Source organism: Camponotus floridanus, unplaced genomic scaffold (assembly GCF_003227725.1).
Source record: "Camponotus floridanus strain SB8 unplaced genomic scaffold, Cflo_v7.5 scaffold76, whole genome shotgun sequence".
Taxonomy (NCBI): domain Eukaryota; kingdom Metazoa; phylum Arthropoda; class Insecta; order Hymenoptera; family Formicidae; genus Camponotus; species Camponotus floridanus.
The window spans coordinates 912,708-932,556 of record NW_020229845.1 but is presented as its reverse complement, the minus strand read 5'-3'; the positions used below and the strand labels follow the sequence as shown (position 1 = coordinate 932,556).

General features: G+C 29.2%; 1 protein-coding gene and 1 long non-coding RNA gene across 2 annotated transcripts; one reads left to right on the top strand and one right to left on the bottom strand.

Annotated features, from left to right (window-relative positions):
- Nucleotides 1-365: 365 nt before the first annotated feature.
- Nucleotides 366-5,429, top strand: LOC109610087. Its single transcript, XR_002192605.2, has 3 exons — nt 366-514; nt 4,037-4,214; nt 5,035-5,429. It is a non-coding gene; the product is annotated as an uncharacterized LOC109610087 (long non-coding RNA).
- Nucleotides 5,430-16,864: 11,435 nt separating this feature from the next.
- Nucleotides 16,865-18,766, bottom strand: LOC105252456 (60S ribosomal protein L6). Its single transcript, XM_011259813.3, has 4 exons — nt 18,701-18,766; nt 17,923-18,123; nt 17,396-17,669; nt 16,865-17,260 (listed from the first exon to the last, which is right to left on the bottom strand). The coding sequence occupies exons 2-4, from the start codon at nt 18,121-18,123 to the stop codon at nt 16,914-16,916; spliced, it is 822 nt and encodes a 273-aa protein (XP_011258115.1). The 5' UTR covers nt 18,701-18,766; the 3' UTR covers nt 16,865-16,913.
- Nucleotides 18,767-19,849: the final 1,083 nt, after the last annotated feature.

Sequence of the window (19,849 nt, the reverse complement as noted above, 5' to 3'; positions counted from 1 at the left end):
TTCTTCATTTACATTATGATAATTAAAGGCACGAGAACAAGAATAAGTAACGGTCAACGCTGGCATTTGTTTCAAAGAGAGAATTTTATTTCAAAAGCTAGGTCTTCCCGATCTTATTCATTATTATTCGAGAAGAGAGTACATTGAAGGTTTCCTAGAAATGGATTAGAGTGAGAGAAAAAAAGAAAGAGAGAGAGAGAGAGAGAGTCCGAACGAGTGGGACGCATCAATGTAAAGATGTACATATGTTACTACGGATCCGGAGGACGGAACACATCGATGCGGCAACGGCACGTCACACATACGTGTGTCGGAAGGAGTAAGCGCTAAAAAAGGAAAAAAGAATGCAACGGCGACTCGTTACGCTACTTGGCCGCCCACGTTAACGTAATTCGCTCGCTCGCGCATTCCACGCGTGCCTGTCGCGTCGGCGTCAAGGCAAGGCTGGCCCTCCAGATGTCGTTTCCCTCCCGCGCGTAGGCGAGCCGCTCCGACTCCTTTGCACCTGATTGACGTACGTACAATAAGATAAGAAATTCGCGTTTACACACTCAATAGACGTATTTTCGAGAGGAGCGCTGTTTCATTACGTCTTCTTGGACAGGAAGATACTTGATAAATGAATCCTTTACTTATAGAAGTCTCTTACTATTACGAAGTCGCGAATATATGATAGATAGAAACGAGAAGATTCCCTGTTTTTGAAAATTGTTTCTAATTATAACAAGATTTTTAATTTATGATTATTTCTGTTTTTTTATTTGTAACTTTTTCTCAAATTTCTTTTGCTTAAATAATCCTGTTGCATATTTTTATTTTTGGCATTATTTTGGAAATTTATTGCCCATCGAAACAAATAGTGCATATATAAATATATGTATAAAGTAAAGAAGTATTGGAGAAATTTCAAAAGGTATGTCCATTTTTCTTGAAATTAGAACAGAATTCCTTTGCTGAAAAGGAGCACCCACGTAAAACAATGCGTGACATACATACCCCGTATATGGGATACGCGATAAATTTCCTTTATCGTCTAGGTAGTCTCGGTGCCAGGAGAGCGCGACGATAGATGAAGCTGGACGATTGCCAGGATCACATTTTGTAATCCAATTTTCATTCGTTTTACGGGATATTTTACCGTACGAGGTGAAGACTTCTTTCGAGGCCGCGCCATAACTGCGTTCCACTATTTTACCGACCGACTTTTAATGTCCCACGTGGTGCTACCTACATGATGATACAGGAAATAGAATTGACTTGTTAGAAAATTGTGGCATTTAAATACTTATTTTTTCGTAAAATAAAATAAAATTAAAGATTGTTTGAATGGAAAAGTTTGCGCAGAAGTTTAATGTATGAATTATTATATATTTCTCTCTTTTATCATTTGTTTTCTTATTTTTAATTCTATTTAAAACAGAAAGCAAATTTATGATAGTATTATCATATTAATTATTTTCTTGTACAGAAACTTAATATATGAATTATAATACTTTTTTCTCTTTTTATCACTTAAATTTTCTTCTTTTAATTCTAATTAAAATAGAAAGCAAATATTTTTATGATAGTATTATCACATCAATTATTATATTTTTGTTACAATTAATATATAGCTATTATATTTTTTCTCAGAGAAGATACATTTATCAGACATATCTAAATCAAACAATTGCTCTTGATATCTTTTTGATAACTTTTTATTCAAAATTGCTTATGGGATCACCGTCTAAAACTATATTCATAAATCATTTTATATGTTGCTCTATGTAATAAAACAGTAGAGATTCTATTTTTTTCCTGTTAAATAATATGTAACTCTCGCGATAACTCATTCTCGCAAAATGGAAATAATTCTTCAAGAAGAGACAACATCAAATCTATCGGTGGGAGATAAAATTTCTCCGGGGGACAATGGGAAAAGTTTCCTATATTTCGTACGCCATAACGATAGCAGTACGCAATGCGAATAGCGAATCGGGGGAAGAGAAGCGATAGACTCATCTAGAAGGAGATTGTCGGGACTATCTGCTTTCATATTTATTGCCGTTCTTGCATGGAGGACCAGTGTCTCTCAGTTTACTCAAGCATCAGAGTCGAGCACAAGAGATCGACAGAAAAGTTTGGAATCCTCCAATCGGAGTTACATATACATATAAGAATATAATTTGAAACATTTCAAAACTATAATTAATTAAGAATATAATTTGAAACATTTCAAAACTTTCCCGACAATTATAAAAAAGTCTTTTTTATCCGTTAAATTTATTGCCTTATCCGAAAAAATTCGTCTCTTTCGTGACACTTCTCTCCGGATGTAATAATCGATAACACACGAGTAATGAGACTCGTATTGCAAGAAAATAAAATTCGACGACTTCCTCATATTGGAAGTAGTTACGTCTCTACTATTAAGACGATAGCATTGCCTCTAAAGAAGATGAAGAGGGATGAGAAAGAGACGGTGGATCGTCAGGACAGCGAATGAAGAGAGGACGGGATTTTATGGGGGATCCCGGGTGCTGAAACCAGCAGTGATAGCCATAAAAAAACTAGGCGCCCGTAGGACCGGGATGCGACGGGATAAGATGTGTTTTGCCAAAAGCTGGGAAGCGTCGCGACGGCGCCAGAAGGTCTGGAGCCAATGTCCCGGACTCTCTCTCTCTCTCGCTCTCTGTCTCTCTTTCTCTCCCTCTATTCGTCTCCTTCTCTCTCTTCCGATTCCTGTCAATTCCGGGCGACTTCCCATCCCCGGGAAACTCGCCCTCCCGAAAACTGGTCCGCCATGATCGTTTCCAGCGACCATGCCAACGCCAACATTTCGTCGTCCTCGTGCGCTGATTACGTCGTTCACGGTTAAACGAAACGAACATGGTAACTGAAAGATCCGCGGAATATACAGACAGAGAACAAAGATAAATTAACTCTTAATGCGCTAAAAAATTACTAATTATGTTTGTTAAGCAAGCGTCATATATTATAAGTAAACTGTTAGACAAGACACCTCGATAAAATAAAAACCACTTGGTATAGAATTTAAAAATTTAAAAAAAGTTATATAGTTTTTGATAAATTCTATTCTAAGAAAATGATTCTTCTAATTATTTCTTTTTGCTTATAATTTAATATAATTACAAATTATATTAAAGGGTTCTATCTATGAGAAATGATTATCTCATATCATTTAATTTCTTATAGATATATATGTCAAAGTTTTTAATAACAAGCATTTTGAGAGAATTAATAATTATTAGGTTTAAAATATGTTGAGCTACAATTGATATCAAACTATTATCCGTTAGTATAATAGATATAAATAATTTATATAAAATAAAATGTCAGTTTTTCTCGTCTGTATCAATATATGCAAATATGCATCAGTACGACGGGTCCAATAAGATTTTAAATTGCGGCTTCGGGCCAAAAAAGGCATGTTCGAAATCTCGCGAGAACGAGAATCACTTTGCGCATAAAACGACAGAAGCGAAATCATTCTCCGCCGAGATGATTTATGGTCGAACTGACGTCAACCCGCAGGAATAAATTCTGGAATAAATTCATTTCTGTGAGAGCTTTCGATCGTAGTTGCGGCTATCCTGATATCTATTCCTCTAAGCGTTAGAGAAATAAGAGGGTTGGAAAGCAAATATTTTTATTTTAGAAATAACTACTATGGAGAGGTGTGATATCACCATAAATCTAGTCGTGTTTTCTTCAAAAAGTTTCTTTGTTGCTATCGAAGAAAAAGAATTGCAGAAACTTTGATAAATTTCGTAAATATTAAAATTTATCTGCCACGGTTGCACTTGGTCTCGACTTTAAAAGTTGATTGAATCAAATTTCATCATATATATATTTTAAAATTATGCTAATAATACGTCCGAGAAAAGAAATAATGTGCATAGATATGATCTGTTTATTTAACTTATACGTAAGACAAATACGACTTTACTCTTCATGTAAATAGCTGCATTCGCCAATGACGTTTACTCGTGCAGCACTGACTCAACTCGTATTTAAATGTTTCTACCTCATATAGTTTATAGCTGTCCTCCCCGCGGAGAAGAAAGAGAACGGGCGTGGATACATCGTAAACCCCTCTAAAAAGAAGACAATGGAACGAGCCCTTACGCGAGTGCAGAGTCGAGGATGATTTGACAAACTCTCGACCAGAGGGATGCAGAACGAGACCTTACGCGAGGATTGTTCGACAAAAGGTATACGAGATAGCGCGTTCGTGCATCGAAATCACCATAAAAAATCGTCCGTATCTAATACACGGATAGTAGGAGCGTACATTCGAAGGGAATTAAATTGCTTTGATCTTTATCTGTTTTATTGCTTCATATTTTGACGATATCACAATAAGTAATCATTTTAAATATGAATCGCGAGATTTTGTGAAATAAAAATACAGGAGATTTTAAGAAATTTTAAAAATTATTGTTAAATAAAAAATGTGTTATAGTAGAAATAACAATAAATGAGTAAAGATTATGAACGACGGATTAATTTGAATATCATGATAATTTAAGTAATAAAGATTTATCGCGCGATTAAGATTTTGTTATACTAAAATTTATTGTATGCGTATTGGTTATGAGAAATATTTTATTATCGGTTCGAATATTAATGTAATAAACGAAGTTTTTTGTGCGTCTACGTTTTGTTTAGTGACAATATAACAATTTTGAATTCAATTTTGAAGTTTTCTCTTAAGCAAGTAAAATTTTGTATTCAAAAAATTAAAAATTAATGTTAATATATCCAATTTACCCTACCATATTCTCTATATTTCATCATTTTCCCTTTAGCACATTGCTAGAAATTTTAAATGTTATAAAAATATTTTAACATGTACAAAATTTTATAAAACACACATATCTCAAGCGGAAATATGTAAAAAATGATGCTAAATTTTATGTATTCTCTACCAATGTTCTATATAAGAGTTTATTTTTATATTCATATAACATCATTCGTGATACTTGTACCGAATGAAGAAATTAATTAAACTTCGATCTGATTTCGTTCTAGCTAGAAGATGAATGACACAAACGGATGTTCGAGGGTGCACGAAGGCCCATTTCTCGATCCCGACGACGCCCCTGTCGACGCTTCCGGTATCCGGTTCCGGTAGCGATTTTTATGCGAGCATTCGCGAAGGGGAAGAACAGAGACGAGCGATGATTCCACAGAATCTGAAAAGTCAGTCGAGCGTAAACGGCGGAGCACACACAAAGAGGGTTGGCCTTGATGCCACGAGAAAGGGAAGAAAAACAGTTATTGTGCGTGGAAGAAGGGCTGGAAAGAGGAACCGCCGAAACGATACGTCGTCGCATCCGCCCGCTCGAGCAAACCAAGAATCACAGAGTGTCATTTGTCAGCGAAAGCGCACGTAATGTTCGCATGGGATTTCGCCGGAAACTCGTTTGTTGGACAGAAGCAGTGATGCGAATACCAAAGCTTCGAGTCGCCATTTTGTGATCGTTTCTGAGAAAAAACTCGAAATAAGTTTGTGATCAATACTGTTACTTTTATACATATAAATACAAAAGGAATGATTAATATAGAACACGTTAAAAATAGAACACGTTTAAGAATACGAAGGAATACGTTAATAAAGAACGTAAAATATTTCTTTTTCTTATTTAATAGAGAGCAATTATTTATTTAATATTATGATTACGTTTAATCACAGTAGCTAATGGCATTTTTTAATATTGTCATACTTGTATAATTAAAAAAGATATTTACAATTTAAAGATAGATAATATTTTATTATCTATTTCCTTTCTATTTCATTAATAAGAAAAAATTTATATCACTACTTAAATGTATATATATATATATATATAAAGTATATTTTAAAGTAATATATTGAAATTATTTACATATGCGTGCAATTTAAAAAACATTAAAACAAATTTAAAGAAATTTTGCATATCCCTTAGAAGACTATTGTAAATAATAATATTTCTTAAAATATAGCAGAGATATATTACAAATCTTCCATGAAAATTATATTTTAAATTAATTTTATGGACGACAGATTTAATTTCTTAATAATTATATCAATTTATTGCATTATTATAAGGAAATTGCAATTATTACGAGGAAATTATTACAAGGCATTTAATTATTACAAGGAATTTTAATTATTATAGGGAAAATGTTATAAAATACGATTATTCTGTTACTAATATTCATAACGGAAGAAAACATTAAATGTAAAGGCATTAGCGAATCAACGTACTGGTAATATATATCAGTGACGAAATGCACGGTGCTCCTATTCGTTTTGCGCGAAATGGAGCCCCCGGGGTTAATTAAATCAGCGATAATCGGTCTGCCGCCACTCGTCTCGTGCCATTAAAATTACAGTCTCAATTTAGCACACGTGTCTCCCATAATTTTCGTTGAATTAACACGCATATAAAGAACGTGTTATCCGCTTTGAAACACGAATCTATAAATGCTTTTATTATAGTGCAAGAATTTATCAAATTATCAAATAAACAAAATTAAAATCTTGCAATACAACTAACAATAAATAATTAATTTTATAATTGTAAATTTTCGCAAACAATACTAAAAGTTATCCAATATTTTTTAATGTATCATTCTATACAAATGTTTTACAAGAAATAAAAATAATTTATATTACGTAATATCTGTAAATTGTACAAATTATTATAAGATTGACCAAAGATTATAAGATTGACACAAATTATTATAAGATTGACCAAAATTTTGTAATAATTTGTATAATTTATAAATTGCACAATATAATTATTTTTTGTTTCAAAAATAATTAATTTTACTATGTACAGCTCCTCAATATGAAAATATTAAGTTGCGCAATATTTTTGAGTACTATTCTAGATTATAGATTTTTTATTTTTCCTTGGATAATTATTATACTTGAATAACTACACAATTCAACATAAGCAATTTATACATAATCTAAAATTGTTTCATATTTGTAAAGGATGTGAATAGAATGAGAATATGTAAATTTTTACGCATGTTATAAAACGTTTGCAGGTTCGAACAAGGCTCAATCGCGATGATAATAAAGTGTTAGTTAACAAGTCTCTCGGGGTCTAAAGAGGAGTTAACGTCGACGCGAAAATTACGACGGCGATGCGTTAACTACCGGGATACTTAACTGTTCCCCCTAACATTTAAATCGCACCGAACATTTGGCCACGCGGTGCATTAGTCCTGGTAGAATGATCATGGATATATGTGCGACAAGACCGAAGGGATGCGTATACCGGGTGCAGACTTAAGTAATGAACACGTCGTGCAAGGGGGACGCGAATATTAAATTACAAAACGCTTGCATGCACTTGTGCGCCCGTTGTCGTATTTGCAGCGGAAATTCTTGATCTCATTGACTTACAATTTCGAGAAAGGACAACAAAATGTACAAAATATGCGAAATATCTAGTTATGCAACTTTTACGAATTATTTGTGTGTGTGTGAATTAAATATAAAAGAATAATATTCGTATAAAATACATGGAAATACTAAATAAGAGAATGTAATTCAAGAAATATCTAACTAAATTCAAGAGATATGTAATTTAAATTTAGAGTAAAGCTCATAGAATTGATTGTTTTACAAAATAAAACAAAGAAAAAAACGAAAGAGTATCAATATATAATTTTAAAAGATCTAAAAAAATATATACTAACCAATTTTATTTTACTATTAATTATAATAATTTATTATGATTTATTATGATTACTTTATTATAGTATCATCAATAAAAATTATAATATTATTATAGATATTAATTTTTTTGGAATTACTATTGTAATATCATCAAAAGCAATAAAAATTTATTTTAATTATAAATAATTCAAAATTTGATCACTGAATATATAATATCTTATTTTACGGAATAGAATTATAATAAATTGATAAGTTAATTAACTATGTAATTAGATATCATTGAATTAAATTTGATGATAAATTAATTCTTCAACAATATAAAGCAATAGAATTAAAATATTATGACGAAGAGATGACATTTTCGATTAAATCGGCTGTGAGTGCTCAAGAACTCGAGGATGGTCAGTTGCACATATACAAATGACGGAAATTCTATCACACCATTGCCTCGCATTTTCACAAGACCCGCGTCCAATTTGTACAATATATGGCTCTCAGGGTTACCCTCTAGGCTCGCTAGCAACGCGCACCCCATAAATATCTGGAGAAACCACATAAACTGACCATCGTGAGTGCTCGCGATGTATTCGCGTCCTTTCGTAGATAACCCTCCCGCTGAGAGATCTGTACGTATCGGCTTAGACAAAAGTTATTTATCCCCCCGAAGTTAGATCCTGAATAGGAGGGCCCAACCGAGGGTTCACCGTGGCTAAAATACACAGACTACCCCTGATATCGTCCCGAACTAAGGAATCCACCGTACACGTCAGATTACCACTTAAGTGGCTCCGATACTCTTCTCTTAAGTGGTGGCTTAATTTTGCTTATGTCTGTTTTCCCGCATTGCGTCACTTATTTAACCATTGTGCAACCATTGTGTTGTTATATGTCGGATTGCAAAAGATATTTAATTTTGATAATGTTGTTCAAAAAATTATAGATTTGTGATATTATTTTCATGAATTATCTATTGTGAATTATTAAATTAGTAATTCATATATGCAGAAAAATAATATTTAAATCGACGTAAATCTCCTAAATCAACATTTCCTATTTCCCATAATTAAATATTGCATTTTATCAGAGCTGATGTAATGTTTCTTTTATAATATTGTATTATTCTACATGCTTAATTTTTAAATCTGTTTTATTTTTACGTTTATCTTTATTGCTTTTCTTATAGAGCAATTTGGAAGATTAGAACAAGGTATTTTATGTATAAAACGATGTGTTTGTTATGAGATTATACATCAATACAATTTAACATTTTATTTAAAAATGTTAATTCAAAGAATATTAGTAAATTAGCTGATTTAATCTTCATTTTATTATTTAAAAAAATTTCTTATAAAAATTTTTTATATTAAACTTTTTTGTTTTAAAATATATATAAAGAAAGAATATATACTTTAAAATAATTATTTTTATAAATAAATGAACAAATATAATTTTTTATTTTAAACTCAAAAGTTAGTGTAATACATTTGTATAATTTGTGATACTTTTTGAAATATTTTTATCACGCTTCTATAATTTTCAATATGTTGGTTTTGGAAGCTAATTCAGATTTAAATTTTTATTATCCAAACTTAAATTTCTATTTAAAAAAGTCCATTTACTTAAAAAATGGAAACAATAAATAATTACTGTTATGAAACTTGATAAGAAACAGTTTCTATATAAAATATAAATATATATTTTAAGTTAGAAATAAAATCTCAACAATTAAATAGTATATCACAATGTTTATGCGTTTTTTTCTTTATAATTAAAATACAAGGGTTTTAAATTTTCTGAAATTGTACAAATACAAACACTGCTTTATTTTAAATATTCTGAACCTATAAATATGCAAAAAAATCAATCTATATTTATACTATTGAGAAAAATTTAAAATTATTATATTTTAATTGCATATTTTAATTATATATTAAACATAATATTAAACGTAAAGTTTTAAGTTTTTTAGACTCTATGCAACTTATATGATTTTCTTGGAATATTTCTAAACTTAATACTTTATAATCATTCGTGAATTGCAATAAAATCCTTGGTATCATTAGTTAATTTTGTTTGCAAATGTTGTATAAATAATTATGCGGAAACAAAATCGCCCCTGCAGTCATCAACGAGAAACAATTAATAATAATTAAATTCGAATTCAGCATCTTTCCGCGAGGGAGATCCCCTTTCAGCCGAGCAAAAACATCGTTGATCTATGTCCTCGCCCGCGTAAGATTATAAATGTCATCATCCGCGCGTAGGTCTTTTTTCACATAATATATATTTCCTTTTGTACTATCTCTTTCTCTTTCTATCTTTTTTCATATAGTGAACCTTAACACGAGAAAGTATTACTTGGCTTCCTTTCGTCGCGTTAAAGGATTATTCGGGGAGCTCTTTGTTCTTGCAATTTGGAACAAAGTATTCGATAATCTCTAAGAAAATTCGCGGAGTCATCGCTGATTCATCGTGTGCATTATGCACAGAAGAATTCATAAAGGAAGAATTTTGCATGTCAAAGAAATCAAAAGAAAAACTTGGCGTCAAGAAACATCAATTATATTCGTAGACGCCACTATCAAATGCACATTTGCATGAATCGTCGATGGAATAACTTTATAAAAAATCTATGAAGAGAAAAGTACTCTCTTAAGTGAAATCCATGTATTAGATTATTATTAAATAGTTACTGATGATTTGAGAGAGATAAAGAGTACAACAAATTAATGAAATCTCATCAAAAGTATAAAAAAAAATCTTATTCTTATAATCAATGGGATATAGAAATAAAGAGCAAAATGTAATTGTTTTAATTGAAAATCAGTGAAATACTTATCAATCTTCAATAAGATCTAGTATCAATACTTTTATTTCATTAATGACATTTTTGCATTCAATTTAAGGGAATAGGAATTTAAAAATAAGTATATATTATATATACTGTTAAAAATAAAAATATATACTGTTTTCCATATTTTAATTTTATGTTACAGATCTGTTCTTGATTTATGATGTCAAAAGTAAAGTATTTAAATACGTATATTTAAATAGTATTTTAAAAATATTTAAAAACAAATATTAAATGAAACAATTATTAAATATTTAAATATATAAATTTTCAAACTTATATACAAAAATGAATGAAAAAGAATATATATGAATGAAAAAGAGAAAATTAGGTCTAAAAATGTCTAAACCAACTTTTCTCTAATTTTAAAATTTATAAATTTAAAACTACGCATAAAACTATATTACATCTATTGCTATTCGTATCATTGCATCTAATAATTTCTCGTCCTTATCTACAAAAATCATATCAGTCGTATGAATGAAATTACTTGTCTTTCGTGATGGGGGTCGGTAGAATGGTAAGTTTAATGAAGGGCAACGAACCCCATGGAGCGTGTGTTACTTTCAATCGGGCCAAAGGCTTTTAATCAATCGAATCGATACATATACGATACTCGATGCAGCGATTCGATCAAGCAAATCGCTCGTGGAATCATACTCTCGTCCGGATTATGTCTCGTGCCCCCCTAAATCATATCGTGCGTCCCCATTATATAAATCACGCGTAACCGGGATATGCGTGTGCACACGCGCGAGTGTACCCAAAAGAATCTATTAGAGGATAATCGCGAACCCTCATCTTCGCGAATACGAAATATATTTTGATTTGTCACAGTAGGTGTGCATGTGATACGCACTATCCACGATTGAATACGTTATGCTTGCGTAATACATAAACGCTATCATGAACGTGAGAATCCAAATAAGAACTTTTATATTCTGTATATCTTCGAGATTGATAGTCGAGGACGTTTAGTTTCGCTCCGGAATTTCATGTATAAATTTAATAATAATTGTTGAATAATGCATAAATAATTACGCAAGCAATATTTGCGAAAAAATTATTTGTGAAATTGAGAATAGGATTGAATATAATATTTTAACGAAAAAAATAAATATCTATAACAATCGAAATAATAATTTGCATTTATAAAAAGTTACAAAATGTAATATCTCTGTAATATTTTAAATATTTTAGATATTTTATTTTAATCTATGTTTATCGAATAACTATTTTTATCTGTAAAAATATCTTTGTTTAAAAATACCGCTTACACGTGTACAATTTAATTTCGAAATAACGCGTCAAAATGATAGTACGATGATATTTGTCCAAGCATGGAAACGCACACCTGGACTTTGCGGCCGTTAAAAAAAGATCGTATCGTTTTCCACGAACAATAAAAATGTTTGCATAGATTTTTTGTCTCTCACTCTTACATCGAAGGGAACTTTGCGCTTAGTTTCACGAAAGGGGACACGATTGACGCTTGTTTGCATAGTGAAGTGCCGCTAATTTTTCTATAAACTGTTATTTCAAGGGAAACACCCTGCTTCTACCCTTGCTTAAATCCATTTCGTTACAATGGTAGCCATCATCGTAATGCAAACATATATTCCATCGTATCTTAAAGAAGTTACGAATTTATATTAGTGACACTTTTTTTTGTATAGAGTATGATTGAAAGAGAGAGAATGTGATGATGTTCCAAAATGTAACCGATATTAAAATTGAAATGCATATTATTTAGTTTCTCAAAGTTTCTTCAAATCTTTCCGTATATTTTACAATCAGATATTTTTTGAAAGCGCGATTTCTATCCAATCAATTACCAATTATTAAAGGCAATATTATATTAGTTGACAATATTAGTCAACGTTAGCGTTTCTCTCGAAACAAATGTAAGATTTCACCAGATATTTTTCGAAGACGCATTTTTTTGTACCAGTGACAGAAGGAATAATACTCGTGAACAGGATAATTCAGGCGATCTTAGTCGATCGTCTCGAGGAATCACGTCCATTAATTCGCGGACGCATCGAGGCGTCCCGGGCAATTTTAATAACTCACCACGGTAATCCGTATAACGTGGGTCGTTTTACGTTGGCCATAAAACACTTTACAACTCCGGCTAATAAAAAAACTTTCAACAATTCCACCACCGGGATCAATAACGGATGAAACCCGATTGGACCCCGGCCTCGGCCAATCAGGCTTGGATACGGCAACTAAGGGATGAATTTCGCGGATTCTGCGCCACCGAGACCGCGATTCTATTGGTCTCGTCTTGGCCAAGGGGGTTGCAACGTTTTATCCGAATGAAATCTTACAGATATGGACGCTGCGAGAATAGCGGGGATGAGGTTTTCCGTCAAAAAACAGCGACTTTTGTTACGCCTTCTTTGCCAATATATTGCTAAGACATACACATAATGGAGTTTCCTTGGACATAGAAAAATGTACACATATATATTTCTGGTCATGTACTTTTTTTAATTGATATATAGATTAATGAAAAAGCTGTTTTACGCGATAATATCGCGTAAACATGGGACGTTGTTTAATGACGCATTTCAAATTCCCATTCGCGTAAAACTTCATCCGAGAATACATATAAGAAGAAGAAAATGAAAATACGTTTGCGCAACATTTCCGCGAAATAGAGACATCGAAAAAGTAAAATAAAAGAAAGATAAACATCATCTATTTGATCTTAAGTGGAATCTAGAAATGTTTCTTAAGAACACTAGTTAACTAGGTTGAACTCATGTTACTTTCATGACTTTTTTATCCGTGACGAGAAATAGAAAATGTCTTAAATGACACTTTCATTAATATTTATAGAAATTTATAAATAATTTTATTGTTTGACGTATTTTATCTTTATCTCTTATTAATCATCTATTAAATTTTTCGTTTCGGTAAATATGAATGAGATATGTAAAATAATTAAATTTTGTCATATTATTTTACAAGAAGCGACGTTTCCGAAACAAATAATTAATAATTAATAACAAAACATTAAAATTAAGTGAGATTTAGCTCATTTTATATTTTTTAAATACATAATTTAAAAAAAGATAAAAATAAAGTTTAGTTAATTGTTTAATAATTTTATATGAAATTGTTGTGTGAATCATTTTTAAAGATTAACGAAAATTAATTAAAGCAAAGAAAAAAAGTAAGAAAACTATAGTAAGAAAACTATATATATATATATATATATATATATATATATATATATATATATATATATAGTTTACAAAATAAATTAGCATCTTAAACTAATTTAAAGTTGAGTAATTTCTCGTTTCTCTCTATTTAAATTGTAAGTATATTACTATTTAAATTGTAATTACAACATAATTAATAACATAGCGTTATATACAATATTTGAGATTTTAAAAAATGTATATATCGATGCTAATAATATTTAAATAAAAATACGAATATTTATATGTTTGCATTTTATATTGAATGTTAACATTATTACAGAAAAAGAGAAAGAAAATTCTATTACTTTAACTTATTCTTTAAAAAAAGAGACTTTTTGATACGATATCAATTCAATTGCTAAGGAATTTTCAATAAGAATTTGCACACATTGTGAAAAAACCTATCAATAATGTCGAAAATAAATTATCAATACTCTAGTATAATTTTAATAGAAATAATATTGTTAGAAATTATTATTGTAAATAAAAAAAATAAACTTTTACGTATTTTTTATCTTTTCATACATAAATTATTTTTAGATTATCAAGAAATTCTTATTTAACACTAAGGAACTTTTATTTTTATATTTATAGATATATCATTCTAAATATATTTTAAGAAGAATCTGTACAAGAAATAAAAATTAAGAAATAATAAAATGTTTTCTGTCTTATATGATTATTAATTGAAAAGCATCTTATCGGAAAACTAGCAAAACCAATAAAAACAGAACATAATTTGGTTAACATAGTTAAGAAAATATTTGCCAATTTCTTTAGAAATTAAAATAAAAAACTTAATGAAGTACAAATTCACAATTTCAATAATATTAACAATCTTTCAACAGCAGAAAATTATTTAAATGCATCATTAATGCATTAAATGCAAATTTGAAAATGTAACTTTTAATTTTGAATAAATTGTTCAATCGTAGTCATTGTCAGTATATCAGTAAATAAAAACTAATCAATTAATTAATCAGTAGAGTAAAATAAAACGTTTTAAAAATGATTTCTTTTACATTGGCTTTCTGACTCTATTACATTGAAAGTTTCCAAAGGCAAAATTGCAATATTTTCTTGCAATATATTCTCGAAAAATTAATAGAACAATAACGCACCTTAATAAATAAGTAGAATATATACGACAGGACGCCGTTTATGCAATACGTACCGATTACGGTTAATTATTACTGTCCATGCTCCGATTGACCGTTGTTTGCAGGCAGGACTCGATTTCGAAAATGGCGAGAGAAACGACGCGAAGTTGACCCGCGTGAAGTTGACGTAATACGCACGGATCTTATACGACTAAAAAAAAACTGTCCCTATCTTGGCGCTCAAATAAAAATTTTTAGTTCACAGTGTTGTATCTACAAATATAATAAATATATTATAATTACAAAATATATATATTATAATTAAAAAATAATTAAAAAATTTATTATTTATTTTCGCATCTTGATATTTATATTGTTATAATATTAATTATGATGTGACTATTTATATTTAATATGTCAAATTCACATTACTATTGATTATTATAGAAATATATATAATATTACTAGATGTTAAAAAACATGGATTTAGGATATCTAGATTTGCATAGATGCATAATATATACGCACACAAAATCAATCAAATCTAATACGAAGAAGATAGCAATGGCATCTTATACATTAGATATTTAATTTTCTTTATGCATGTATTTTTGAAAATTAAAGATTGGAATTTGACTCAATCAAAACAAAATACAAATAATAATTAAAATTTCTTTGTCCTGATTGGTCAAATATCAAATTTCAATCTTCAATTTGATATTTGATCGTAATGAAATACAATATTCTATTGTAAATCTATTAATATTTACTATCAAATATATGTTATCAATAATATATACGTGCATAATAAATATAAAAGTAGTCAATACTAATATGAATCAGACGCATTAAATAAGAAGTCCACACATCAATAGCAGCGTACGATACAATTTTTCATGTTAAATTCGATGTACATACATACATCGTATTTATGTTCAATTCTATATAATTGATAAAAAATAACTAATAATTAGGAGAATATATTTTTCTTTGCAAAAAAAAAAATGCGAATTATTTATACTCAAATTTTATGCTCTCCAGAGAGGTACTCATAACACAGAGAAAATATATTCATCTTTATACAACGCGAATTGATTGTATAAAATTTGAAAATATACTATTTATTATTAAACAAGTTTTCTTGTAAAAAATTTTATTTTTTTACATTTATATTGAAATAATTTATGTGTACGAGACTGTTATATATATATGTATATATCAATTTATATATACAAAGTCTGTCTCAATTTTTTTATCACATTATAGAAATTTCAAGCTATACGAGAGTTTACTGTATAATCCGGGAGATAAGTCAAATCGAAGTAAATTGCAAATCTAAATTTGCAAGAACTGAACGATTGTATAATTTTTCTTTAGAGACGAAAACGTAGAAAATCTTACTGATATGCAATGAATATTTAAGTTTTTGCTTATAATTTTATGTATTGCATATATTCTATTGTGTATATATTTGATATATATTTTACTCCTTTAAATATGTTTTCTATATTATATAATATGTAGAATTCTATCCCAAATTGTACGTCGTTTAAAGACTCCATATATCTTATATGGTGCGTGAAAAAGATGATTCAATAAAAGATAAAACAAAATTAAATAGGTACTAATCTAAATTTTAAGATTTAAATTTCCTTACTTTAATAGATTAGTTTGATGCAAAGCAAATGTGACTTAACAAAAAATATTCAAATTAAAATTGTCACACTAAATGTATGATATATACCTGATGTATATAATTTAGATTTAGAAAGATTATAACTGCTTCTATGCATTATATGATTCCATCTAAATTTATCTTTATCTTTTATATATTTGTGATAAATTATTACTATCAATAAAATTTATCTCTTCAGTCTATTCATGCTATAGTTTTAAATTTCAAAAAATTTATTTTTAAAAAACTAAAACTCTAAGATATGAGATATGTATAATAATCTTCACGATTCAATATTAAAAGAAAATTATAACGCAGGATACTATAAAACAGAAAGAGTAGAATTGAGATTTTATCTTTATTTCCTTGAAAAATTCAAAGCTGTGAATTAAAATTTCATTCGATGCGGATACTGACTGCTTCGCAGACCAAACATTGCCGACAGATAAGTAAACAGCAATTTTTTATCTTGATGCTTCTTGATAGCATCAATCACTAGTTTGTCAACGATTTTCTGATCAGCTTTTCTTTGATCGCTCGCTTTATATTCTTCCTTCTTTTTACTGAAAATATCACCTTCCTCTTTCTTGGCGCGCTTGTCACGTTTCCTCTTGAAGTAATCATCATTTATACGCTTAGGCAACTCAATGCCAGAGAAATCTAACTTTGTGGAGGTAGCAATCACATAATTCTGGCTGACTCTTCGCAAAGGACAGGCATTGATCAGAAATGGTCCTGTTTGTTAACAATTATAAATTATAATTAAGTTTGATAATAGCTTTTTTGATTAAATTATATTAAATGTTGAACAGATTGAACACTACCAAATGTTGTAAGATTCAAAACTCATTCCTCATTAATCTAACATACCTGTAACCAAAAGCAAACCACTCTTCAGTTGTTTCAAGAAGACAACTCTTTTTCCTTTGTGAGGTCCAGCTAACAGAATACAGATTGTTCCAGGAGTCAAAGAAGGTCGTAGATAACGACGATGTTCATGGAAACATTTCTTAGAATGGTGCACAGTGACTGGATCAGCAGTAGGATAGTTTGCACGCCTCTTCTTCAAAAGCACGATACGTTTCTCTCCGTTTTTATCACCACCAATCTTCTTTTCAATAGTCAACGGCGTTGATGGCTTGGGCTACAACAATGCATTCATCAGTATACAAATTAGACTTGTAATATTTAACTTTATTTGAAATTAAATCTTTAATCTTTAAATAAATTTTTATAATTTAATCAAATTTATATTATCATTTCAACTTTATATATATAAACCTATTACATAATTTTTTAGTATATATATATATATATATATATATATATATATATACATATAAAATCTTGAAGAAATGATCTAAATTATAATGAAATAATAATAAACGATTCTGTACCTTTTTCGGACTCTTCTTACCCAGGAATTTATAGATAGCCTTTTTATGGTACATACGTGTACGACTGAACCTATAAACACCGTTTCCTAGATCATAATTTCTTGGTTTTCCCCTCGAAGGTTTTCCCTTGCTCTTTTCATCCTTTTTGGCTGCAGCAGGTGCAGCTTTTTTCTCTGGAGTTTGCACTTTAGTATCTGCCATCTGTAAAAATTATTTTTATATTTAATAAAAAAAAAAAAACAATATAACTAAGTAAATGTAGACTAGAGATATACTTTCATACTTTCAATAGATTAAGAATAGTCTTATTGAACGCAAAAATAAGAGTAATTATAAATGTTATCTAAAATAGAATAGAGTGTTGCATAAAGAAGCGAGATGGTAGCAACACATGCTACTACAAAGTCTAATCATAAATAGTAACGTTTTAGAGGTTAAATCGTTTTAAAGGTTATACTTTTCCCACGTTGCAAATAGAAGATTGTGTAAAAGTAAAATACGAGATATAGCTTATTAAAAAAATTAAAATCTATACAAATTAATTTTTATACAAGATACAAAAAGATAATTTATATCTATTTAATCCAAAATGTTAAAATCACACATACGATATTTGGTGAGAAAATAAAATTGGCGTTCGATATCACGAAAATATAAGGTTGCCTTTATAAATTGAGCTTATACTACACGATATTTGTACGTGAAATTCAATTAATTTTTGTTATAACAATCGGATTTCTTCGATTTTATTAAATCGTTTCTCATATTGAAGTCTTACCGTGAAGCGAGCGGCAGCGTAAAGGTTGGTAAAAATTGTTTGCTAGATGGAGCCACGTGTTATTCCGGTAAACACATCTATTGGAAGAAAAGAGAAGTTATCACGGAAAAATTATTTCCGTTCTAAGTACCAACAGTAAATACTTTCTTCGTTTTTTTTCTCGTTTCGAATCGATAATTGAATAAAATAAACAGATTTAGTTTCTTTTGAATTTTTTTGCAGGATATATACAAAATACAATGGGAAGGGGAGAAGCTTTCTTCTATAATATGATTCTTATTTACAATTATTACGTCTAATAACATTGTAATAAATTAAAAATGAAGAAATGATAAAATAAATACAAATTAATGTTCTAAAATCTGCGTAATATTTAAAGTGTTTTAATATCTTTTAAGAATTGAACTTTTTTAAATTAAATCTTTTCCCATTTAAAAGTATTTCATCTTAAAGTTAAAATAATTGCAAATTTATTTGAATTATAATTAATTAAAATGATTAAAATTTAATTAATTATAATAAATTTATCATTATATAAAAAAATTAGTTTATTAATTTATTATTCTATAATAGCATTATGTATTTAATTAGTAAAAAAAGAAACAGAACAAATAGAAATATAATTAAATATATATATATATATATATATATATATATATATACATATATATATATATAAATAACAAATATTAATTACAATTAATAATTTTTCAGTTATAATAAAATTTCAGATTGAATGCATACATACATATATGCAAGAGAGATAGAAATATTTTAATATATATTCATATGATATTTTAAAGACTCTTTTCTGTCTTTGTATTTTCATTATTATCTTTACAATATTCAATAAACTTTTACAAATGCAATGATGTCAGGAGAACAACAAACTTATAAATTCCCATTTTCCATTATACTATCACTATTACTCATGCATCTTGCACACATACAATATATACAGTATTTGGAGTTTTTATTGTAACTTCAAAAATGCAGTAGTCGCACACAATCAGCTTTACGACGTGATAAGTTGTAGAATATATGCGAATGTAAATTCACATGCATAATGTCATTCTGCAATCTCTGATGAAGTCTCTAATCGAACAATCACATTTACTGTATAATGATTGTGAGCCATATAATTTTTCA